At 39.8% G+C, this 27,391-nt stretch overlaps 1 protein-coding gene across 1 annotated transcript; it reads left to right on the forward strand.

Annotated features, from left to right (window-relative positions):
* On the forward strand, positions 1–27,127 carry scara3 (scavenger receptor class A, member 3). Its single transcript, XM_084737878.1, has 12 exons — positions 1–432; positions 13,824–13,859; positions 14,513–14,554; positions 15,421–15,540; positions 18,782–18,862; positions 20,581–20,699; positions 20,849–21,093; positions 22,517–22,736; positions 24,007–24,095; positions 24,387–24,579; positions 25,748–25,925; positions 26,013–27,127. The coding sequence occupies exons 1-12, from the start codon at positions 426–428 to the stop codon at positions 26,504–26,506; spliced, it is 1,824 nt and encodes a 607-aa protein (XP_084594004.1). The 5' UTR covers positions 1–425; the 3' UTR covers positions 26,507–27,127.
* The last annotated feature ends 264 nt before the right edge of the window (positions 27,128–27,391 follow it).

A 27,391-nucleotide genomic window follows, 5' to 3' on the forward strand; every position in this document is an offset into this window, starting at 1 on the left:
CACATGGTTTCTGTCTGAGGAGGTTTAGTTTCCTCAGGCTCTGGATGGGAGCAGGATGATGCCAGAAGGCTGCAGGGAAAAACACATGTTCCAAACTTAATGGGAGCTTTGACCAGTTTCCTTCAGCCACTAACAGACTTGCAAGAATATTTAAAATAATCTAGAAATCAGACAGTTGTATAGGCTGCAGGGGTGTATTTTTTTGCCCTTATGGAATAAGTTTGTGGAAGTGAGAAGTTTTGGGACTTTCTTCTTTCTTTGGAAAATGTTTCAAAATGAGTTTGATGGCACCTCAGAGGTAAATTGTTGACCACCTTCTGCTGTTCCTGGACTCTTGGTTTGTGGGAAAAAAAGGTGAAGAGGACTGCAACATCACCACCATCAAGACAACAAGTTGTTCATAGAGGTTTCTTGAGCGAGGAATCATGAAAGGTAGAGTCATTTCTCTGATTTCTTCTGTGTTTTCTCTGCAAGTGTTAACTCTGAACACCTAGAAGTCTCCTACTATATCTTGTCATACAAAAAACTTTAATTAACCAATACCTGGGTGCCTCTACCAGTTTGAAAAATACTTAAAACTGTAGCAAGGAACAGTATCTGTCATTGTGGCATGCAGGCAGGCACCTGCACAGGGCACCAGCAACCACATATGCTTCTCATCTGCTGTGAAACTTGGCGCTGTGGATCCTGAGAAAGTGCCCGTTTGTTGTTCTTGGATGTGAGACTTTGATCAGTCAGCTTTAACACTATATGTGTGTGTGTGTGTGTGCACCACAGCCCCATTTCATAAAACATAAAATGCTCTCTAGCCCTGCCAATCTGCCACATATTGACTTAATATCCCTTTTTAAAGAGGGCAAGTAAAAACACAGTGTTTGAATTTGAGCTTTTTCACAACACAGCATGAAAGGAGAGCTGCTACCGGCTTTGAAGAGGGCAGAGACTCGTACACGTTCCCACAAGTACAGTATGAGGAGTGAAATGCTGACAGAGGAGGGAGGATACAGTGGGAAAAGAGAGGAGAACAGAGAGGAGGCAGGAAGAAATCCCACATGTGGGATAGCAGCTTGAAAGCATGTAAAGAAGTGATGACATATTCATTACCAGCAGTAACTGGCATGTGATGGATTTAATCCAGTATTTATTATTGTTGTTAACTGAAATCTGTTATTTCCTATGTTTTGATGTTCTTTTTAAAACTTTAAACTTGTAGATATCACTTTCTTTGGGTTTTGTTTGATTGTATTTCAGTTTCTCTAGTCATGCTATTTCAGTTGACTATCCACTAAACCCAAACAACAGTTGTCAAATCATATCTTAGTACTGTAAAAAACTAGTAAGCAGTAAGTTTACACTAGGCATCTTCCATGTTTTTCAGGCCATGGACCCCTTAGCTGACAGAGATGGAGCAAAGACCTCCTTCTACTGTGTATTTTCATGTCTTTGCTTGTCTATGGTTACCCATAGCTGCAAGTGTGTTAGCTGCGTTAGCCTCGCTGTTTGCACTTTTGTCAGTGGTTTCTGAGGTGGAGAGTTTGTCAGAGTCTCTTGCTCATGTAGTTACAAAACGATCCATTGTGGCTCACAAGACACACTTGACATAATGTATTATGACTAATGGACTAATACATTTCAGTAAAATGTAGCAAACTAATGAGCTGTTATGGACTGGCGCACGGTGATAAGTAGGTTAGCTAGCTCACATGATCATTGTCTTTGTTTGTTTTGTCAGTGCTGTCTTGCTTAAATGTTTAGGTTTTACAAATATGCTGATTTATCTTTGCTATGTTGGATTAAAATGTGGTTTCAGACATTTTCAAATACTTATCAAGCCACAGTTTTGGAGACCTCCTTCAGTAGCTCTGAGGACCCCTAGGGGTCCCGGACATCCTGTTGAAGACCCATGGTTTACACTCCAGCAGCACCATCCAGTGTTACCTGAAATAGCGTACGATTGTGCTACAATTTAGTCATCATCCTAACAGCATTTCTCTTGTATATGGAAGTGTACGCTTAGTACAGTGCCATGACCAAGATCAGAGTGTATCGAGACCAAGATGAGACTATGAGCAGTTGATACCAAATCAAGACCAGGACCTGGGCAGGGCGAGACTGAATGAAGGACCAGACTAATATGTATAGCTAACATTTGTTAAATCTGTTTGGATATAGGTGAGAAGATTTCTGGAGAGTTATAGAGGCAGATTGCCAATGTTAGCTAGCTAACTTTGCTAGCATCACTTACAATTGCCTTACTTTCTTTACGCCTCTTTTCTAAGTGCAGATAGGTTTGGTTCCTAGGCTCTGTCTCAGTAAGCGTTGTACTGCTGTGTGTTTTCTTTTGGATGCTGCTTTGGAGATGAAGTCTTTTTGGTTTAGGTAGCCAAATTTTACAGAAGATTTGGCTGACTTCCCCTGCCAACCACAGCTTCTTCTCCTTATCGTACTTGGATTAAGTAGCTCTTCATGGCAACACAAGAGTAATGCTTTTTCTTCATTTAGTGTTAGCTTATGTCTTTTTTACCCAAGACATGCAGCTTTAGCCCAGTATCATCAGGCCAACAAGCTCATATCTCTTTTATCTCATTCCAAAGATCAGTGAGCTAATGTTTGGTTAATTAATAAAGTTTGCTAGCGAAGTTGTCATTTCAGCCAGCAAAATTGGTGGTTGTCTGTTTGAAATGAGAAGCGGCTTCTGGCTTCCTCTGCAGGAAATCAAGGGCTTAGTACCTGTACCTGGGGACAGAGCTTAGCAAACAGTTAGTGTGGCTATCACTCATGCTAATTTACCAAACAAAGTTCTCCTGCTGAAAAAATTGGATTTATAAAAACTTTCACATCAAGAGTTTGTGTTAGGCATTGTCTCATCAGCGCTCCTGTTGAGCCTCAAGAAGAGAAGCGTACCCTGGACCATGAGACGACACAGCAAATTAACTCCAGGAACATTTACAGTACTCTTCCCAGCCAAACAGTACAGGAGGTCTGTTAATGTGGTTTCCAGTTTTGTGGAGAGTGGGTCCAGCCCTGCCCGACCAGAACAAAACATGCTGCCTCATACATTCCTAAAGGGGCTGGAGAGGAAGGGGGAGTCAGGCGAGGTGAGGAGAGAGGGGGAGGGAGGACTGGAGACAGGTGTATGGCTGGCAAAAGAGAAGGAAAGAGTGAGTGAAGGGTAGACGAGAAGGGGAGGTACAGAAAGAGAGAAATCTTCTTTTCACTTCCATTTTTGCTGTGGCAGCATTATGAACTTACAGTCAAAGCATTTTGAATTTGGCTTGAATTGGGAACAAAGAAGTCAATAGCTAATTGTCGTATTGACCTATTTCTGTATACAGTGTGCACTTTTTTCATTTATGTTGGCTCTCTTGGATTAATTGTCTGAATGTTTCTGATGGACTTTTTCATGTTTTTACACTGGCTCTAGCTGCATACACATAAAGGTTCACATGGAGCAATTTGATCTTTAAGAAGGCAGCAATGTCAGCTTGGTTAGTAGTAGAAACTGTTTTTTTTACTAGCCAAACCTTCTGTTCACATGCTTCTGTGGACTGGATTTGGTTTCCCTTAATTAGTTTTGATTCTGCAGCACACTGGCAATTTCCTGCCTCAAACTTTGTGGCAACAAGTGTTCCTGTTTCGCTGAGTTTTCCCCATGCAAAAAAAAAAAAAACAGATTGGGCTGGTATTTATTCATAAAGTCATCACTAAATTTGTGTGTAAAGAACTTATAGCTTACAACAGGTTAATCGTAACAAGTTTTAAAATAGTTATTTACTAGATCAGGCTGTACAATAAAAAATAATGCTAATTTCAATGTGTAAATCAGTTCCTAGAAATATTTTAAGCACTGTGTAATCCAAAACAATCATTGATGTAAAAAGGAAGTTACTGTAGTATCATAAGTGTTTCAGTGGGTAAGAGATATTTTGAACTGATTTGTTCATGTCTGCACTGCATACAGTAGTTTATTGTATTCATGCAGTTTAAATGAAGTGTAAAATATCTGATTATGCTAACTTAACCAATGCGATTTTCTCATTTAGTCTAACATTACTGGCATAAAGTTGCAATTTGTTATTAGTGTGGTATTTTTGCCAAATATATGATTTAAAATGTATTCAGTTTGCATCATTATTAAACAGCATTTTGACCCATTACCCCTTTTCACTCGTAAGCTCATGGTAGTTTTGTCAGTTGATTCTGTAAGATACCAGTTGCACCGGAGGTTACCGGATGTTCTGTGCATTTAAGTTGTAGCATTTGTGTGATGCAAAACATATTAATTACTCAAGAATCAATATCCCTTTAGCAAACACTGATAACAAGGCTAAATCTGACCTTATGAACAGCTGGTCACTAACCAAAAAAACTTCCTACACAAACTTTGCTTAGGTCCACATTTTTAATTCAGGTGTCCACATACTCTTAACCATATGTTTTTACTGTTGGAAAGGTTCACTTACTCTTATCTTTCTCTAGTCTCTCTGGAAAGTTCCTATAAGATGGTAATCGTGAAATCTAATGGCAAGTAAAAAAAAAATACTGAGAGGCATGCAGTTGAAGCATTACAGTATATTGCACACGCCCTTTGGCCTCAAAGCCCAGTAAACCCAACCAGGCTTGTCTCTGTGTCTCGGCCTGGCTATCCACAACGGTTTAGTCCTGAGAAAACATGATGCGTTTATGGGATCGTGACTCCTAAAATCTCCTGTTTCACTGCCGAACCACAATAAAAGAACATTCTCTTGTAATGGCTCGTCCATAACTTCGGCTTCGCAGGCTGCACCAACACATTCCAGGCGTTTATAGTTTTGTGAGGAGACCACACATTCCCGTCAGAGGGCACCTAAATGACTTGGATGTCAACAGAGGTTTGGAAAGGGACCCATTTGGCTTTATGAGTTGTGGTCAAGACCTCCACTCTGATCTGGAACAGGGCCCATCTCGTGACTCCTGGTTTCATTTAAGGCTGGTATTTGCTGAGGCTCTTGAGGGGGATTTTTCTGGTCAAAGTAACGCAAATGAATTAATGAAGGAAGGGCACATTGAAAAGCATGACATGTTGAACTTATGCATCTCTATTTGCATGTGAAATCACATCACGGAGTGATTGGGTTGACGTTACAGGACATATTACTCATGACATTTTGTGCAATCCTCTGGCGAGAGTGAAGTGCAGAGGAGGAACGAAGAAAGAGAGTGGGTGGGGAAGGGGTTTGGAAAGTCCAGAACCCCCTGATAGGAACCACCACAGAGGAACCACAAACATAAAGTGGTGCCGATGGTTAGCTGACTCAAGTACAGGCCTGGGTCCGATGGTGAAAGAGGATGGAGGGAGGAGTGCTGAGTGGCTCCATGTGGGTGAAGAGCAACATCCTGATTTATTTTTTTGTACATTATACAGTTTATTTTCTAGCCCTGCTTTCACTTGCCCCTTTCGCTGCATGTTTTTCTGTGCTTGATACCCACATTCGCCTGTACATGTGTCCCAGTGTTATAATGTTAATGTCTAAAGCTCTGTAAACTAACCTGTGACGTGTCTTTCTCATGATCCGTGTGTTGTTTTAACTTGTTGCTTACCTTGATATTTTCATAGGTGTAGTGGTTGGCTACTGTACATTTTCTCTGTTCCAAGCTGAATTCACCAAACTCTCTTGACTGCACAAAATTGCAAATTGAATGGCACCTGTTCATGAGGAGGTGTGTGTTCCTGAGATTAGATCACTGCCATTGAAACATTTAACACTGCTTACAGGAAGTAAATGAACAAAAACCTCTGGTAAACTTACAAAACACGACAACAACTCACTGAACGCTTCAACTTTTCAGACCAAAAAGGATCACGGGGTCAGCAGGTAAACGACGTGGAGCTGACGTTAGCTGCCTGCTTATGATCTAGGAGTGTTTTTCATGGTTTAAACTTTTCTTCTTAGTCCCGACAAAGAGAAATCTTATTGCTAAGGCATTTAATTATATTTCATATTAAGTGTGCTTGTGGTAGCAGTTTGGGGGAGGGCCTTTCTTGAACGTGTCAGTTACTTCGTGCATAAAGTCAGATCCTATGGTTTTTAGAGAAGAACTGGCCTGCACAGAGCCCTGACCTAAACCAACCACCCAACATATCTGGGATGAACTGGAAAGCTGAAACCAGGACTTATCGGCCAATATCAGTGTTGGACGTCCTTAATGCTGCTGTGGCTCGATGGGACCAAAATCTCAAAGCCTGGAACCAAAAGTTTGGAGGCTGTTGTAGCAGCAGACCGATGCTCATGTTCTTGGAATAAAATGTTCAGATCACATATGGGTCTAATTTTAGGGTGTCCACACACTTATGGTCATGTAGCGTAGTTCGTATTTCACTAAAGCTGTTATTCATACTGGGTTCAGTTGTAGTGTTTCCATGGATAACAGCGGTATTATTTTCAGTCCAGTAACCTTGACCAGTGCAGAGTGGTCAGCTTTCCAGGTTTATTACAAAACCAAGGGCCCAGGTGTCTAAATAGCACTTAATAACCATGTGATATAATTTGTCACAAAAAGTATTCTTGGCAGAATATAGAAGAATGGTCATTTTCCTGACCGTGTTGTACGTCTATTGAATTACCCACTGTTCAGTACCCCATCCTTTTGGAAAAATGTTTGCAAATGTTTAGTTTCACTGGATTTTCTTCAGTTCATTTTTCAACCCTCGCCTACAAATACACATCCTTACAGTGTATTTGCTTCTTGTCACAACACAAGTACACACTTGCTGGACTCACACTGTGTATTCAAACTGCAACCAAACTTTTCCATCCTCAGTCTGACTCACAGTCTGGACAAACAACAACAAGAAAACTGTTCCTTGCATGTCTAATTTGCAGAACAATATGCTGCACTTAATACATATTAAAGCTTTTAGAGCAGCTGCATCATAATGTGTCACAGACAATGCTGACCTTGATGCATTTATTTATTATACTGTAACAGATGAAGGGTAGTTTACTGAACCATACCATACCTGATCATACCCTACCATACCATGAACCATCAAAACATCAGACATAAACACTGGAAACCACTGTCAATTTCCCACTTTCATCAGAATTATAGTGTTGCCTTTAGACCCAAACCTAACCAGCTCTTAATCAAAGTTTTGTCACATCACAATTTATTTTTCAAATGATTTGTAAGAGTTTTGATAGGCACAGACAAATGAGGCTGTCAGATAAGAAGACATTGATCAGACACTGTGTCATTCCAGAGTCTAATTTGGGGAACTTGTTGCCTAACATATAGTGTGGTCTACTTGTTTCCCCCCTGATATTTTCATAATTTTACAACCCTGAGGAGGTAGATTCATCCAGTAATTCACAAGCACACAAGAAAAGCTTAAAACAAAGTCTGAAAAAGTAAACATGATTTTTTGAGGTAAATATGTGGTTTAAAAAAAAAAAAATCTGTTGTGCGTCCTCTTGTGGGGGTCACGATTGCCAGGCGGGGTTTGAATTGTAGCGCTGTCACATTTCGCAGAAGTCATTTCCAACTTTAAAAGTCCCTTAATGCAGTTTGTTTTGAAAAAGAAGAACTCGGAGATCCAAACCAGTTGGACTAACATCTTGTTGTGATGGTGGTTTTGAATTATCGGATCCCACTCCGCTACAGGAAAGTTGATACAGATGCTTCTTGTTTTCACAATGTGGGAGAAAATGCTTTGCTGCACCAAATTTTGGACCAGCGAGGTTGTTGACACACTTGTAACTTTGAAAATTAATCAAACCAAAGTCTAAATTTGACAAAGAAACTGTGTGTCCACTGATTTAGATTGAACCAGAGTTTCAGTGGTTTCACAGTGTTTTACCACGACTGTCTGACTGTATAGGTGTGACCTGGGAGGGTTGTGTTGTGCTGCTGTCAGCTCAGCTCAGCTCTGCTCTGTGTGTGTTGGACAGGTCGACTTCCTCACTAACGAGACAGACATGAGTTTTTTTCCACAGAGAGCAGGGAAAACATGAGGAGAGAGAAAAAGGGGTGGGAGGGGGGCGAAGGAGGAGAAACATACCCGAGGAGCCGGCAGATATTTGAGAGTGGATACTGATTGTGATATATTTCAATTTCAGCCTCCAATAGCAAATAATGTGCTGACGTTCAAACATTTGAATCTGACCATTTTCATGCCACAGAAGTCCAAAAATGACAGGAATTCAGTTTTCCCCCAGAAATGTATTTTAATCAGGGTGGGAAAGCCTCTGAAACAGGATTTAGACCAGACATGAAACTCCCCACTGCAACCCAGAATAATAATGGTATGTGATATTACTACCACTCTCACCATTTTCTCACTACATGCACTACGACTGCCCCCAAATTGAAGTTGTGAGTTTACATTTTCATTGATATTTTTGAAAAACGGTGAATTATTTTGTGTGTTCCTGATTTTTAAAGCAGTTAGCTTACTTTTTTGGCCACTTGAACGAGCCGTAAACACAACATTTTTGTATTTTCACCTTATGAAGTTGATGTTTGAACCTGTTTGCAAACAGCTGCCTGTTTACACATCAGGAGACATGGAGCAACATTAGCATTTGTGTTTAAATAAAATAAAATAAAAATAGAACTTGATCAATTTCTTGTGCCAGATTGCTTAAAAATTACAGTAACATAAGAATAACAATAGAATATCAAATAAAAAGTGAAATATAAAATGCAAAGTGTATGAGTAGTGAATGCAAAGAAACAGTGAGAGTAACAACAGAAGTAAGATGAGAACAAATGTAGCACAATTAGTATTGGCAGTTACACTGAAAAGCAACATTGAGAAGTAATAAAATGCTACATTGCACCAGATAATTAATGTAAAAATAGCACATGATGTTAAAAGTAATATTTTCCATGATAATAATAATAATTACAAGCTCTATTGGGTTCACTGGAGAAAAGTGATAGAAAGTGTTGTCATCCAACTCAGCTCACCGTGCAGGGCCGGTAATGCTTGTTTTATTGTGTTTGTCTTTGCCACTGACAGGCTCAGATTGTTATTAGAAATGTCTGACAACATTATGGAAAGAATCACTATAGTGAGAATTTTTTTTAAAGGAGTGAGATATATTTTGTTTAACCACAAACAGCTGTTCTATTGCTCTCGCCAAACCAACCAGACTCCCTTTGCAAAACAGCGATTTTAACATCATCATTGTCAGCTTCATTCAAACTTGACAGAAACAAAATAAAACTGGCAAAAAATGTCTTGGTTCGTCTTTCCACAATCATCAGTTCCGGTTTGGTCAAAATGAATCCTTAATTTGGCGGGTGACCCCGGACAGCGACTGCAGCGGGAAAGAGATGCGGAGGTCAGGTGGAGGCAGAAAAATTCTCTAAACACATTACGTAATACTAGGTAGTATGCTTTGTTGGCTTGTTTTTTAACAATCGCTGACAAAATGCAAACTCTTCTGAATACGTACAGTCACTCACTCTCCAGGACTGTTAACTTAAAGAAATTCATATTAACCAATGGGACAAGACTGTCCAACCAATTCATGCTCTTTCAATGGATGTACAAGCTCTCTACAGTTTCCATTGGGTTGGGCTATTGGCCGATTGGCTGAGTCCATTGCAGGGTGCTTTGGGTGATTTTTCTAATTTTTTGCTAATTTAATGGTCTACAGAGTAACAAGCACTGCTGCAGCTCAGGAAGCCGCTGTTGGCCAGGGTACTATGCGCTGACCTGGGAGGTCAAGTGAAAGTAAAGCAGCCTGTAGAGCCAGACTGTTTTCACATTTAACACGGTGAATTAAGGATTTATTTCGACCAAACCAGTTGATGATTATTGGAACAGTGGAAAAGACCGGATAAAACGGTTTTGGTGAGTTATATTTTGATTCTGTCTGTCGAATTTAAATGAAGTATGTGAGTCAGTGAGGTAATTAGAGCTCGTCTTAGTTTGTAAAAGAGAGAAACTTGAATTCAGACGGTCATCATTGGCTTTTTTCAGTTTAATGAGGACAATATGTATGAGAATACTTCCCTTTTTTATTGCATTTAACCATAGTTGGTTACTAGTAGCAGTTGGTGAATGTGATACAAATTCAATTTTGAGCCATTACAACTTTTAGTCTGGCACCCAACAACACAGGAAGATGACATTTTAGCTTGGTTTTGTGGCCTACTGCTCTGTTTGCCTCCAGTTTTTCCTTTGTTTTGCCTCCAGCTAGCACCATGATGTAATCATGAAGTCGGCCCAGAAAGTGTCTGTTGGAGGACACACACTCCTACTTTCTCTGACTGTGTAAAAATATGACGTTTTTACATCACAGATGACAAAAAGGTCCTAAAATTCAAGTCTGACTGGTAAAACATACCCGTGTATGATGATATAGGAATTTAGTGTGGTGCACTGAACTGAAAAAAATTTTTTTGACCCATCCATTGTCACCATTTTCCTAAACCTAACCAAGTAGTTTAATGCCTATACCTAACCAAACTATGACCATCACCTGAAATGTTTCTCGGCAAGATTTATTTTGAAAGTCTGTCCAGATGTTGCATATTTGTCATTGCTAACTTGACCGTTGAACGTACAGTACCAGTGGGTCTGTTACACACTTTGACATGATACCAGGCTGCCAAATCCCATCTCATTTGCCTGTTTTAACAATGATTGCTGCTGTTCTCAAACCTTAACCAAGTAAATTTGTGCCTGAATTAGGTTTAGGTACGTGCAAAGACATGGAATTCTTTCTCACTTTCTATCTTTAATGTACTTTCTTTATTTCATGTCTTTTAATTCCTTGAAAGTGGCTGCCTTCAGCTCTCCTCTTGTTTTCTCTCCCTCTCACCTCCCTCCATCATTAGGTCATCCACCCAGACCTGATCTCAGCTGTTCCACCGCTGACGGACATAAACATGCACCTCAACGTGGCGTTAGCAGAGGGTTTGCAAAAAGTGCACCATGGTTTACGCCAAATTTAAACAATAAGTTCGTTTGTGGAAAACCTAACATTAAAATGTTCCCAGGTTGTGTCACCACCCATCCCATAATGCTATATGTGCAGACTAGCGTCTCTAGACAGTGAATGAAGCTGAACTCTTCACCTTTTGAATTCATCACAAACATGCAGATTTAGGTAAAATGTTTGCCGTAAAACTGTGCTGTGTAATAGTGTTGGATACGTGATTTGTTGATGTTTCCATCTGCTCTAAAATATACATTATTTTTGACAAATTATTTTTGTGACCATTGTGTGCAACTGCTCATGGTTTTATTCTGTTCACAGCCATTTTTTTCTTGTTCTCTTCAAGTGAGAGGCCAAAGTTCTCCTCATGTTGAGCCGATTATGTGGTTAACCACAGAGATTGATCCGTAGCAGATACTCTGGTTTCAGAAATGTTTGTATCATTTTGTGTTGGCTTGTGAAATTGCTTATGAAATGGAATAAAATAGGAAAATATCTTTTTACATCTAAAAAAAAAACAAAACTGTAAACCAGTAAATCCACTTTTACAGTTGCACCGATTTTTCACTTACGTAAAACACCAGTTCAGGTTTCACAGCGAGAAGGACAGACAACATAAGTCACATTTTGTCCATTTGCTCATCAGCATGTTGTATCCCTTACACTGAATATTGCAGCTTCTGCAGCTTCTCCAAAAATGTTTTGCTTACAGAAAAACTATGCCAAAAAGCAGTTTTTTTTTATATTATTTATTTTTATTTGGCCTTGAAATATGGGAATAACCCAGGAAAAATGTGAGCAACAACAAGAGAGAACCAGTAACTCTTTAACAAACACATATGTAAATATTAAATCTGAAGATTAGCCAGTGTGTCCTGAATATTTAACAACAAATTTCATTTTGTCCATGCCCTCTGGACAAAAATAAATCTGTTTTATCATGTGACAATGCAATGGTTTAGGTACAAAAACGACTTGGTTATAAGCTTTGGTGAAGATCACGATTAAAATAAGCACTTTGTTAAAGTTAGGGGATATTTGTTACCATGGCTACAACAATAAACACATGATTAAGGTTTGGGCATGATTGAGGACATTGACTTAAAGGTAGAATTGGGACAGTGGTCTCTCATGTCTGATGTATTGTTGGGACTTTATCACTCTATGATAACGCCATCTGAATCCCCCCGTCCTCCTTGCATCATTACTGCAGCCACATATATAAACACATGTTTCTTTGGGGCATTTGCTGACACCACTAATGTTGTTATTCTTCTTGGGAGATAAGCACATAAGGATGTGGTTGGAGGCAGGAGATTATAAAAGCATCTGTATATACCTGTATGAATATGACTGGATGTTAGCCGGCTGGTAGCCAAACAGCTACTGCAGGCCTGACCTCAGTTCTGTGAGTTAACACAGTCCTCATTTGCAAAAAGGAGAAATCTTGAAACCTTTCAGAGCCACTGAAATATATAAAGACTTCTTTCCACTGTACTAAACTGAAGCCAGACATCCCAGATACGAGCACTGCCATCTTGCGCTGGTGAAGTCATTTTGAGCCCGAGTCTGTGCAGTAGTTAGCGAGTACAGTAGCTTTGAAGTTCCTGGCTAATGGCCAGCTAACTCATGAGCACTGCGAGAACTCAGCTGTCAGTTGGGAAACCTCCGTTTCACATCATGAAATAACTAACTGAAACCAAACTGATCCAAAAGATTAACACACAAACATTGGTGTGATAAGAACTACCTGATGTGACAGCAAATATCTTTGGGGAAAATATATTTGGTGTGTACTTGGAAGTTTTATTTTGCCCCATGTCCTACCTATTAACATGAGGGAAGCAGGATTTATGACCTGTACCACAGCTTGCCACCAGGGGGTGAATGAGATGCTTTGGCTTTTGGGAGCTCGACTGTACATTTTAATATACATTCATTGCTCACAATATAGATGTTTTTTTGTCGGAGTATCCCTTTAAATTACATCCTCATCATCTGTGTTGACTCAGTCAACACATTTTTCACATTTCCACAATCAGACACATCATTGCAATGTGATGAAATAAGTCATGCAGCAACGTGTGACTACATATATTACATTATTTCATACAGCAGTGTGTCAGCAGTCTGACAGCTCAGTCTGAAAATGTTTGCTTTAAGGCCAGCTCCTTTGGCCGTATAAACAAGGCACCATTGCAGAAAGTCCAAATGTCTCTCTTCAGCTAGTCAACAACCTGCCAAACCTCTTTTTTCCTGTGTGTGAGTGTATATGTGTGTGTTTCCCAGCTCGTTCCCTTCAGAAACAGCCTCTCCTGCAGCTCCACCTTCCTAAACATCAAGTGCCACACCCGCAGCGCCTAAAGTGTGGGGTTTGGTACCGGTTTGGGTGGCGTACAGTTAATGACGTGTTGCATAAAGTCCATTGCTATTACATACAGTTATGAAAACATGATGTCGAATGTGTTCTGGGACTTTAAAGTAAACCCGCCTTGTGTGGTTTATTAGGCCCTCTGGTTAAATTCAGTGGAGGTCATGTGTCCTTTCCAGCCAGAGTGTGTGATGACAACCTCCTCGGACACATGTGCACACACAATACTCCCACCAGAATCAGCACACAAAACCAACAACTGTTCTCATACACCAGACAGAGCAACAGCTCAGAGAAAACAGAACAAAAACTTTCCTCTCCATCATGCTGAGATATCAGACTCATACTCAGTACAATACAGAGCCTTCGGGGGGAGGCTGTGGAGGATTTTGTGGCAGCTGGTTTGTATGATTTATGACAAGAGTAATAAAACTTGTTGGTGGCTCCAGTAGAATTTGTTTCAGTCAAAATAGTTTTTAATGTCTGTTTTGTACCTCTTTCTTTGTTTGTTTTGGCAGACAACTATGGTGGATACGAGAACCAGCTTTTCAAAGGTAATTATCAGTCTTTTCTATTGTCCTGAGCACAGTAACATGCATTTCAACCAGTTCATTATATGTGATTGTCATGCCCAGTGGTGTGTTGGTGCCAGGAGCGCGGCCTGTCCAGCAGCGCATAAACACCCTGGGTTATAAACAGTGACATGTAAGAATACTCTGGTATATTTAGTTCACTCAAAAATGGACCAGTAGAATTTGCACATTGTCACTTAAAGGAGCAATATGTGCAATTGTGCAAATCTCAAAAACTCTATCCCCATATCTAAGGACAGGTATCATCTAAAGTATCAATCCTAATCCTAATCTAATACAACACTTGGCAAGAGAGCGACTAAGTGTATTTCAGAAAATATTGCAATGTCCCTTTATGACAAAGGGTTTTAATTCAAGCAGAGCTGGTTTAATCTATGTTGTTTCTGTTAAAAATATATATAAAGGTAAGAGTACAAAATGTTGTCAGTAGTTTCTGTGATTTGAAGTCATGAACTCTATTTAACTTTTTTTAAACATAATTTGTACTACACATTTCCTGATATTACAAATATTAAAGTTTATATGTCAAATGGTTAATCTGTTATTTGTTCAGCAGTAGAACATCATGTTTTCAAGTTTTTGTGTTTGCATTTTTTCCATATTATGTTTTTCAGAGGAGGATTTCACAGGAGAGGAGGAAATGCCTTCATTTAGAGGTGAGAGCCACACACATATATTGTGAACCGCTGAGGCAATTCTTGTACATGACATGTGTATAAATGCCTGAATTTGCCTTTCAGAGTCTTTTGTGTGTTAACATGTCTGCCACAACAATACTCATTTTTACTCAGCTGCCTTTATTTGATATCTATAGACTGCCGATATTTCAAACAGAACTTATGATCATCTGATATAATACACTGCATTGTTAAAGGATACATCTCTATAACAGACATCTGCATAAAATGCACAATCTGGAGCCAAGGGACAAGATTTCGTGTTTCGTGTTGGAAGTTCTGGTTTCCATTCCCACTCATTTTAACCAATTGCATTTGAGCGGGCTTTGGTTTAAGCCAAATGGAATCTCAGAACCCATCAGCAGTCCAACGACAATTTAACTTTCTGTCATCTTTTAAAAAATATATCTGCAAATTTATGCAGATAAAATCTGGTCTACAGAGGAGGAAGTCTTGGCCCAGAAAAATGGTACACGCGATAGCTGTTGATTGTAGAGACTAAATCATCATCAGGTGATCGCCGATGGGTTCTGAAAGAGACAAAGACAAAACTACTGCTTAAACAGTAAACATGTATCTCCATTTCAATCATACAAATTAAAACACAGCTGAAGTCAGAATTATCCAGTCATTTTTAGCTATTTGTTAATTTTCTTAGTCTTCTATGATAGTAAACTTAACAGCTTTTGCTTCTGAAATATTAGTTGGACAAAACAAGTTATTTGTATAGCCCATATGCAAAGTTCTTTCTATACAAAGTTGAATTACCAAATCAGATCAAATGCAGGTGCACATATGCTTAACACAAATCAGTGTATGTGTATATTTGTTCACTGTTGTTCCAGGTCGTAGCAGAGGAGGCTGTATGAGGTGCCAGCAGAGCCACTCTCTCCAGCTGGCTGTCAAAGTCCTTTATGGATTTGTTGCATTCCTCATCATTACTGTGGCAGTGCTGGCATCACTCGGTGAGCTCAGTTTGACTTCTGCTTTTTTTTTTTTTTTTTTTTTTACAATAAAATAGCAGCCAATCCTTTTAAGTAAAAGTCTCAATTTAGCACCGCAAATACCCCTGATATAATGTCCCTGAGATGCTAATCTCTGAGGTTGGATTGCAGTCAGCGGTCAAAACTGCTCTTTTCTACGGTCCTGTGATTTATTAGGCAATTCCACTGATTAATGCTGACACTTTGTAATAGGAGCGAGAAGTTGGCCTGTCATGGGAAAGGAACAAGCTCTACTTTTCGATCTGTGTGTGTGTGTGTTAGTAAACCACAGTCCATTTAACTCCCATAGATCAAATGAATGTGGTGTCGGGTCCTGTGTGCCATGTTTTACCTGACAGCTGCTCAGCACCAACAGATGCTTTTCACATTAACATAACATTTTATTGGGTTTGAAAGCAGTAAATCTTCTTCTTTTACTACTGTTAGGGGATCTCAGAGCAGAGAGAGTCAGGCTTGGTAAAGTGATGTAAAATCCCATAATGCACATACAAGCTTGTATTTAGGTGAACATGCACAGAAATATAATAAAGTACAGTTTTGTTCTGGGTCTGCTGTGAACCGTGCGTGAGCATCTCATTTATTACACAGGTGCTGGAAACATGTAGACGTACTGCACATGCTCACTAAAGTTAGTATGTCGTCACCAGCAGCCGTTGTCAGGTGAACAGTCTGTTGCCGTAGCAACATCATTGTTTTTTTGTGACATCTGTGACCATGCAAATACTGACATAAATCAAACCCTAAATATCCATGTTGGATAGGAAGACTGCTCAATTTCTTATAACTTGTAAGTACTGTTGTGTTTAATTTGATAGTAAATCTGGTGCTAATTTAAAAAATACTAGTGACACTACGCCTAAAAGGAACTGTGTTGCATTTTGCATGTCAAAAAAATATAACAAACAAACAGACAGACAGGTTAGTTAATGATGTTACTGAATAAATGCCAGTAGTCTCTGTGGGTCAAAGCAAATCAGAAAAGACTGTTAACAATGGTGTAACTTAACTCAAAAATATGTCCCTACCATAAAACACCTGCTTTTAGAACAGAGTTTGGTTTAACAGTCTGTCCACTCAAAAGACCACGTGGAACAGAGGGTATTTTAACATTTTTTAAAATAATTCACACAAGCTGAGCTGAGTTACCTTCTAATTTAGAACCTTGTAAAAAGCAGAATGTAATGTCAGAGGTCTAAAACCAACCTGTTTTCTACTTCTCTCAGCTCATAGTAAAAGTTTGTGTACTAAGCACAAATGGCAATAAAAATGGAGATGGGGTCTTTGCCACAGCAATGTAATTAGCTAACACAATAGCACCATATTGAACGGACTCATCCACTTTGATGGAGGTAGACCGGCAGGACTCTCATCAGCTCCTATTTTAAATTTTTTTTTCTATGTTACGACGCAGATCATCGATCAGCAACAACATGATATAATTGTTACCCTGAATGGCCACAGGATTTGGGCCCTTAATAGCTAAAAGTCAATACAATATATATTTATTTTATGGTATTAAATTGGCAAAGACTGTGAGAGAATTTGCATTTACTGCAAGTCAAATAGAAAAAAAAAAGAGGGGCTGCTTTCTCAAAAAAGGGGCGGGGGCATGATGCAAACCCAAAATACCCAGATGTGGCCACAGTAAGTAATCTGATAGTTAACTAGTCTACATTTTTGTGAATCCAGTTGTTACTGCACCCAACAGTATAATTTCCTCTTCTCAAAAACCTATTTTTGTACTACTCACTTTTACTCTCTCTCAACATTGTTCTCTTATTGTCCAGCCACCACAACCCAGATGACAGAAGATCTGAAATTGCTAAAAATGTTGGTACACTCAACTTTTAGTTGCTGACTTTTGTGCCCCGGGTGTCATCTCACAGACTACATACAGGCTGTGTTACTGTAATGCTAGACATTGTTAGGTGATACTGCTGTTAGCAGCTAGCAAGTATATGTTTACCATAATATAATAATATGACAGGATCAGTCTCATCTGAACAGTTTATCCTGAAACATAATTATCGCTTTGTAAATTTAAACATTTATTGTATATTGAGCATCATTAAACATGCACATGACATGAACACAGAATCACTGCTCTTTTTTAAATGATTTACACACAGAAAGAAGACAAAAAAAAGTTTAATATTGGTTTATGTTTGTTTCAACTTCCAGCACAGCTGTACAACACCAAAGACCTAAAAACTTAAGCATGAACAGAGAGATATTGCACTTGGCTCCAACTCCTAACTGTGCATGTGCACAGGGAAAACCAGTAACCTTTGATTTTCTGTTCCCTGCTTAACATCTGTTAAATGAAAAATAGATTCTTCAGGAAAAATCAGCTAAGTCACAAATATGGAAAGAAGTAAGACACTCTTTGGCTCTTTACTACATGGAAAAAATCCAACATATACTAAGAATGTTTGTTTTAAATGAATGTATTTAAAGACTTGTATTATTGCTAAAGCATCATTACAGTGAATTTGGCAAAAGCCATGAGCCATGTTCAGCATCAGTGTCACAGCAGCTAATACAGCAGAGCAGGTGGTATGTGCAGAACGCATGTGGAAGCATTTATATATGCAAACACACGTTGGAACGGCCCTGCATTAATCCCCTGAGTCAGGGCTTAGGATGCTGAAACAGTCTGCAAACACATTATACAAACTTACACTCTCAGAAATGTACACTTGCACGCACAAAAACTCACACTCGCTAAATTATTGTGGCTCTCTTGGGAAATATGTTTGGAGAGCGGGACCTGGCCAGCTGGCTCAACCATCATTCTTCAGTGTTTTGGTTACATTTGTTGGCTAATGAAAACTTTATGTGTCTCGTTGTCAGGGCTTAAATTACAATTTCCTGTTTCTACTCCTCTAAATACTTCCTATGTCCTGTTAACACCAACGTACCGCTGATGTTAATCATTTCTGTATTTATTCCTTCAGTGTTCAGAACTATCCTCCACGGTTATTTCTCTGAAATACTAAGTGTTCAAACAGTAGTGTTAGAATTGTGTTTTTCTTGTGAGCATTTTCTGAGCTAATGGTTTAATTCCCCCTTGAATAAGACATGGCTCTGAGGAGCGTGCTCCGTCACCAAAACATAAATCCTTAACTCAGGAATAAGAGTTTGTCATTTTATAACCTTTGAATATTTTCCCTTTACTAAATCAACTTCACTGTGTCTCCAGTGTTCAGGAAGGTGGACAACCTGTCTGAGGAGGAGTCCGTCTTCCACAAGAAGATCTCCAGGGTTCAGCAGGGAATAGATGGTAAAGTAGCTGGAATTACCTACAAATATTTATTTTTTCCTGCTATTGATCCAACAGCGCATTATTTCAAAACCCCACCAATCCGAAAAACACCCGTTTGGACTGAAAAACAGACTGACAGCCTGTAATCCTGAAACCAAACACCCATTGCTCCGAAAATACACACTGTCCTCGCAGATATCATCTCAGTGCCTGCTGTCCATGGTGCTGATTCAGCAGGGGTTTTGCCCTTAAAGGCTAACTTTCTCACCTTGAACAAATGATATTTTCAAAGTGATTTCAAAAGGATTTAGATAAATAAATAAATAAATGATAAATGACTTCTTTTGCAGTGATGTAGTCATTTTAATGCCAGCGCGCGCCTCCCGGTACACTGCCGCTGCATCCTAGGCTTAGCTCCACCCAAGATGTTTGTGAATGCTTTAAAGAAATGCAAAAAGGGCAGGGTGTTTTTTCTTCAGGGTCCAGAGCTTTCTTCTGCACTGAGTGCTGTGGAGACAGGTCTGGCTATGCAAGACTAGATGTAGACAGATCAAACCTTTATCGTAACTGACAGCTGCAGGGACAGTGTGTATTTGGCTTTCAGTCCAATGGGATGTTTTTCAAACTGCTGGGGTTTTTTGGAATAATGGGCCGTCTGAACACCAGGCAGCCCTTCAGTCAATGTGGCTTCACGGACTGAAATTAGGGGAAAACAATAGCAATGGAAAAACGCTTACGCACACGGAAAGGTTTCTTCAAGTACTAACTCAAAAGGAAAGCATGTTTTTTGAAATATATGCTTAATTTTATTAGATTTCACACATTTTAAATAAGTGGTTGTAAATGTAGAATTGTTTTGGTATGTTACTGTTCAGAAGCTTCCAAATTAATTCATTTCCAGTGCTAAAATAACTTGTTTTCTGCTCCTTTAAATATTTATTTATTTATTTATTTTGTGGATTTACAAAACAAAGACCCTTGATTGTCCATTGTTCAGAAGCTTATTCTTGACAAAATAATATCACTGGATGTTTTGCTCAGAAATTTAGATGTTCAAAGGATCATTTCAGCAATTCTTTTCCATATTGTCATGATTTATAATAACTTGTCGTACTAAAAACAGCACCTTAGTGGACATACTATGACAGACGTATTTCAAGGTTTCAGCCATTGCATCCCATTTAGTAGCTGCCAACTGATGCTACTATTGAAACAGGACCAATTGGTCATTTAGACCCCTAAAAATGACTTAAAATAGGGCCCAGGTCTTAAAATACTGAAATTACCTTTTAGGTTTCTATTTTCTTGGCACCTTAAGGACATCTCTTTCATGTTGGATTAAAGTTTGAGATTGAAATTTCACTCTCGGCCTTGGAAACAGCAGCTGACAAAAACAATGTGTCTGCTAGGTCTATTTGGCATCTTCCCATCTGCTGAGGAAGATGATGCGATCAAAAGCTCCCGAACAGTTATTAAATGGACCTTGCGGTGTGATTGTTTTGTCAACTACATAGACCCTGCATAAGGTGTTTTAAGGTCATTCGTGAAGTGCGAAGCAGTGTGTATGATTGAGTGTGATGTCAGGGGAGGTCAAAAGATTGGTTTCGCTCATAAAACACGCAGATGGTTACCAGACACTTTGATATATATCATACACAGACATCTAGAACTTTTATTCATCCTGCCTCTCAGTCTCTCTTTGTTTCTTATCTCCCCTCTTTATCTTCGTCTCTCAGATCTGAGCTCCACCTCGAACTGTTCAGGCTGTCTGGATGTGACCCTGTACAGCGAGGAGATCAGCAGGCTGAAGAGAGAGTTTGAGGACATCCAGAGAATGATACTGGGACAGGAGCAGGTACTGTGGCATCTTCAAGTCACTCGTTTTGTTCAACCAAAACCCAAAGATGTTTAATTTGCAAAAACACACAGCACAGAAAAGCAGCAAAACATCTGGCTACAACCTATGACTCCTTATATTTCTTCTATATCCCTGTCACCCTCCAGGTCCTGGACCAGGCCTCCCAGACCCAGACCACCCTAAAGGCCACCAGCAACCGGCTGACACAGAGCATGCAGAACCACCTCATGTCCATCAAACTTCTCAACCAGTCGCTGGAAAGATATCTGGATCGGGTGGAGGGCTGGAAGGACGTGATCGAGGAAACTGAAGAGAAGATGAAGAATCTGATGGAGGATCAGTATGATGTCAAAGTTACAGCACAGCAAATTAATACGACAGTGACGCTCAGGTGATTGAAAAATGCAGGGAAGAGACTGTCGGCCAACGACTCTCTGAACTGTGATTTATACTTGAACACAGATATTGACTCTGAGACAATAAATCCTTCTGCTTTATTATGACCAGAACATTTTTTTGCATACAACAGTTCAGCATAAACCAATTGTCCACATAAAATATGTGCATTTTTGCATAGATGTTATAATAATTATAGAAAATAGTGTATGAAGCACTCATCATGCTCAGGGTACATTTTCTCTGGTTGTCGCCATCTTGGCAGTTATTGAGTCTGTTAACTCGGATAACTAGTGGCTAACTAGTGGCTAACCATATTTGACAGAACCAACCTGTCCCTCAATGCAGCCACGCCCTTAATTATGCACAACTTTAAGCCTCCATATAATTTAAACAGGTCAGTTATATAAGAAATGATGTGTGTCTTGAGGCGTCTTGTGATCACAGGGCTTCTCTCCAGATAATTTCAGTTTAATTCAGTTCAATTCAGTTTTATTATTTTAATGGGAAATCATAACACAGATATCTCAGTGTGCTTTTCAAATAGAGCAGGTCTAGAACTTACTCTATAAATCTAGTTGTTCCCAATAAAAGCAAGCACTCAGGCCTCTGTGGCCTGAAGAAACTTCTTTGCAACAGACAGAAACGTCATGTCGATTCAGGCTCTTTATTACGGGCAGGCGGCCACCCGCCGGAACCACTTACTTTTTCTCCTTGGGGTATTATAAGTTGGTCCAAATGTTGACATGTTTTTGACGACCCACATACTCTTCCCATCACGGTTGGACAGTGGTCGAGCTCCTACTGTTACAGAGTGCAGTGAGATCCAGGGTTTAGCACTGCTGGCTGCGCGCTGATGGTTTGCAAAGTTTTGGGGAAGATGATGCTGGTGCACAGGATGACAAATGTGTAGCCATCCAATGAGAACAAGGAGATCTGGATTACGTGATTGTCAATATAATGTCGTCTTCACTTATAGACTGAATATAGAGACATTTTGTTACACATTTTGTTATAGAATTCAAGTTCACTCACCTCTTTTTGTCTCGTTTTTTCAACCATCATGCTTGGTCATAATCATGCCTAGTTAGTTACATATATTGTGTTGATGACCTTTTAGTGAACTGGTCAAGTGGGAGCATAATGAGTGGCTGACAGCAGGCGAAAAACCAGAGTCACAGCCACAACTGCAATTTTTTTGACAATCCTCATAAGCAAATCATTATTTATGAAGGCAAAGTGCAGTGAGAATAACAACTGAGGTTTGAAAAAGGCACAGCTGTGAGACAGATGCAGCACTGATTCAAATCTACTGCGGAGTGTGACCGATGGAGTTTAAAACACAACAATTTGAATAAGTGAAATAATGTGAGCACAGTCTGACGTTTAATCCTCCCGTGTTTTTCTGTGCTCTCCAGTACGATGTGGATAGATGCGCTGCAGAGAAAGGCAGACGAGGAGACTCTGGTCCTCCAGAAGCTGACCAGCGACTGGCAGAACTACAGCCGCGTTCTCAGCGCCATCAAGTCCAACACGAGCAGCACAACGCAAAACATGCGCTTCCTCCAAAACAACATCATAGCAGATCACCAGAGAATCGCCATGTCCTCTGAGGTGTACTACGACCTCACCCAGCAGGTGTGTCTGCAGCACAGAAACACCCACCACATGTACATTTCTATGATTTTAATTAAAAGCAAAACATTTCTTTAGGAAAAAAAGAGGAATTGTTTGATTGTTGTAGCATCTATGAAGAGCAGATATTTCTAATGGGGTTATTTTACATGTCTAGTAGCATTAAATCCAAACTTTGTAAACTGTAAAGGGAAACTGTTGACAAGAAACAGATTCATATCAGTCAGCATAATGACAGGATTAAAATAAAAGAGTCTGTCAGCAGCTTAAACATTCATCTTTCAAAAACCCACGGGCTGAGTCCCGTTTTTGTGTGTGTGTGTGTGTGGTTCTTTTATTTCTAAACCAATTTTTTGACCACATGAACTTTGAAAAATGTGGACATTTTGGCTGCTTCGTGTTTCTTAAAAAATCTGTTTGAGGGTTAGATAGCTGAAATTAAAGTTGACATAAGTTTTAGGTTAAAGTTGGGGTAAGGGTTGAGATTTTGTTGTGGTGTTTAAATTAGGATTGGCTTCTATGGAATGCATTACTGTAAATTCCCAAATAGTGGCCTTTAAATGCCTCAGTGGCACAGAATAGGCCTTCTCCCCTGCTTACCAGATACTGCAATCTCAAAGTGTTTATGTGTTGCTTAACAAATACAGTATTATGTATATTCCGACAGCACTGATTCCTTCAGTACAATCACAGAGTCATGTCATACTCACCACTCAGCTGCTCTCAGTTTGTGTTCTGAAACAAAAATGCTGTTTTCATTCGCCAGGTAATTCCAGTCATTTCACGTTTACATTTTTCCTGATAAGTATTAAGCTGCCATGAATGCCAGCCAATGCCTGATCTGCTGATAATTGGCTTCATGTGTGTTTAATCAGCACCCGTGGAGTAAGGCTTCGTTTTGCACTGAGGCACGTCCAACATGGATTTTTGCACTCTTTGCACTCCTGCACATTTTTCATTGTCTGTGCAGTCCTGTAATTAATTTAAAATAAGTATTTAAAATCAAGTCAGATTTTTTTTTTAATTTATTTATTTGTGTGCGAGTCCTCAGTGATCAGGGAAAAATGGAAATGTGGCAAAACTGAAATTAATAGCTGATGAAAACAACAAAGTGGTGAGTATGAAATGACTTGTAGTGCTGTGGAATAGCTCTCCTTTTTTTTGTTTAGCTTTATTTATGGTAATTTATAGAGCTGTTTGTATGTAAATGTTTGTATATAAGTATGTAAATGAGGGTTCTCACAACAACCACATATGTTTGTATTTTCTCCAGATGATGAACCTGCAGATGCAGCTTGACAATGTGACGTCTTTCATGGATGAACACGAGGAGAACATGCATGACCTTCAATACCATTCCAGGTAACACATGTAACACACATGTACTACTACACATAAGAGGGCACAGCATTGACTTACATCAGTTCCCCGGAGGTGAACCGTAACCTTACCACGAAACTCTAAACTTAACCCTAAATATGTGTGTTTGTGTCAAATGTTTTGTCTCAGATGGGAGGTAAGCCTCCACAGGTTACATTGTTTACATATGTCCTACAACATGATGAATAGATAACACACACACAGTCAACACTCTGAAACACTGAATATTATCAGTCTGGAAATGTTAAAACTCCCCTCAACCGTCTTCTTCAGGTACTATGAGAACCGAACAGGTGAGCGTTTCTCTGCATTGGATGGTCGCCTGAACTCCATCTCAATGGAGATCGACACAAGCTCGTCCAGTATCAACGCCACTGTCAGCCACGTCCAGAGCATGTACAAGTACGTCAATAGCGAGAGCTCATCCTGCCAGAGTCGCATGGGCAGACACACAGAAGATCTACAGGTAGTAACCCCAGGGGAACTATTTCTTCTTGATTATATATCTATAACCAAATATGAATAGGCACGTTAAAAAAGTCCTGCTCAGTAAGAGATTATATTTAAAAAAGAATAGTATACAGGGGATTAAACAGAGTCAGGGTGTTGCAAATGACCTTTCCTTAGTACCACACCTTTTTGCTCTGTGCTTCAATAGCAGTTGAGAAAGCTCGGTCCACAGCACAGCCTTGGTTAGCTTTCTCCTTTGCTGTTTCCTGTACTTAAATATGTGCATGCAAGCCCCCAGGAAGTGTGCCATGCTTTGAAACAAATTTTACACAGTGGCCAAACCGTCTAATAACAGCATCATATGATGCACATAGACTTTTTCCCATAAGCTTACAGTGAAAGAAGTGGTAGCAAAACATTTTTCTTGAGTGTCATAACCCCCATCAATATCAGGATTTGATCCATTTATCCCAATAACATTTATAAGTCTAGAGGAGCCACATGATTAAAGTATTTTATTCGCATTCAAGTTAGACCAGAAGTTATCTGCTTGGCCAGCAGAAGTCTGTAATGAGGATGCATATGAGCCACGCAAGCAGAAAAAAATTAAGGAAGAGTTGACACAGAGGTTGGCTTCACATACCACTGAGTGGCTTTCATATTAATGAACTTCAAGATTATATCCAGTTCTCCTTTATACATCCTTGTGGTCATCTAGTTGAAAAGAAAACCAAATTTTGAGTATCGTTAAAAGATGTTGCTGGGCCTATTGATGTAGATTAGCTACTTAGTTAGCTAGCATTTTGCTACAGAGCCAAACACTGGCTAATTTAGCTAGTGATGTAGATTAGCTGGTGTTTTGCTCCCATTAGCTAACTTGTGAATACATATGTGGCTTTTACAGGTCACCAAGCAACATCTTTTAACCATCTTTTCAAAATTTGTTTTTTTTTTCAACATAGATGAGCCTCGCACATAGCATATCTACTAAGTACAGGAAACTGGAAAGTTGATCGAGATTCCCAAAGAAACTTTGGAAGGCTGCATTTTATCTTACTGGAACTTAAGGTTAACTACGCTATAATTTCTGATACAGTCTGGTGATGAGATTTTTCTTTCACCTTGTCATCCTCCTACATCTTCTTTATATTTATCCTCACATCCTCCTCTTCTCTTTTGTGCAGAACCTGAACAACACAGTCTTGTTGCTCCTACACTTGGCTGACACACTAAGACAGCAGAACATGTTGTTGAATGTGCGACTGGACATGGATGTCAGAAACTTGTCCATGGTGGTGGAGGAGATGAAGCTTGTGGATGTTCACCATACGCAGCTCATAAAGAACTTTACTATAGTCAAAGGTACAGTAGATGTTGCCCTATAAAAAAAACAGAACAGGACATGTGCACTTTATTCTTTAACTTCACCTCACCATCCTCTCTCAAAAGGTATTCCTGGACCACCAGGGCCCAAAGGGAACCGTGGTGAGACCGGCTCTAAAGGACCCATGGGACTGACTGGGAGTAAAGGTGACCGAGGCCCAGTAGGAAGCCGTGGATCGGCTGGAGAGAAGGGCTCTATTGGGCCCAAAGGAGCAACTGGTGAAAAAGGCCCCAGTGGCAGTAGAGGGTCAGCAGGAGTCAAGGGAGCTAAAGGGTCTCCTGGTCTTCCAGGGCCACGTGGTGAGAAGGGCCAGAAAGGTGACATGGGTGTCGCAGGTGTGGATGGCATGGCAGGAGTCACAGGGCCTCCAGGGATCCCAGGTCAGGCAGGACTCCCAGGCATCATTGGGCCACCAGGACCAAGGGGAAAACCAGGCCCAACAGGGCCACCAGGGCCACCAGGAACTCCTGGACCTCCTGGCTTGCCGTACCCTCACGGTCAAAGCAACATCCACCAACAGCAGGTCGTCACGGCTGGTACTGGGTCAAAGAGACACTAGAAAGATGGACGAAGACCTGGACTCAGAGGTGATTTGTACAAAGACATTTCTGAAGGAATATCATCTATTGTGACTGTAGACGCAGTATTCCATTTCTATGGGATTATGCATGACAATCAAGACCTTTATGAACAAATACAGCAAATCAAACTGGATATGGGGCTTTAATAGGGGTATTTACCCCAGTGATAAGACATGGTCACATGAAGTGAACCAAGAGGAAGGATTGAAAATAGAAAACAGAGCTGCTGCCACAGACTGAACTGTTGTTGAGAAATAAGAAAGAAGAGAACTGAAGGCCAAAATCGGATGGTGTTTGGATAGACTTTGAATTTTGTATGTTGGTATGTTGGACAAAACTTCCCTCATACAACACATGGGTCTCATAGCTACTTTTGTTGAATGTTCTTCTACACCAAAGCCAAAGAATTCCCAAATCCAACAAGCCCCGTCCATATCTCAATGACATAGGATGAGGTTTTACCAGAATTTAAAGAGATTAAGAGGAATAACAAACGTCTTGCCTTGTTGAATGTACTGGAAAGATAGAATGTGTTTGAGGTTGTTGTCAAGCCACCAAAACCTCATGAGGCATAATAAATAGAGGAGCTGTTAACCACAGATTTGGACTACAGTAGTGGTGTTTTCCCATCCAGACTACTCAAGGGTTTACATTCCCATGCACTACTATATGGGGACAGAAAAAAAAATATCTTTTTGTCTTTACATTATGTAAACATTGACACATCCTTTTTTTGATGGGTGGCACTTTATTGGTTCTTAAAATGTAAACATTTAAGTCAGTTTGCTTCTCCTTTGGCATTTCAGAGCAGGTCCTCTGAAGACTTTTCTTTCATTTAGTGGGAAAACTGTGTTTAAAGAAGT

The sequence above is a fragment of the Lutjanus erythropterus genome, chromosome 15 (genome assembly GCF_056507025.1).
Source record: "Lutjanus erythropterus isolate fLutEry1 chromosome 15, fLutEry1.hap2, whole genome shotgun sequence".
Lineage (NCBI taxonomy): Eukaryota > Metazoa > Chordata > Actinopteri > Lutjaniformes > Lutjanidae > Lutjanus > Lutjanus erythropterus.

What these genes read in the sequence shown, in the direction of transcription:
- scara3 (XM_084737878.1), top strand. An exon ending in TGATACTGGGACAGGAGCAG is followed by an intron (nt 20,700 to 20,848) that starts GTACTGTGGCAT and finishes GTCACCCTCCAG; the next exon opens with GTCCTGGACCAGGCCTCCCA. An exon ending in GACACACAGAAGATCTACAG is followed by an intron (nt 24,580 to 25,747) that starts GTAGTAACCCCA and finishes TCTTTTGTGCAG; the next exon opens with AACCTGAACAACACAGTCTT.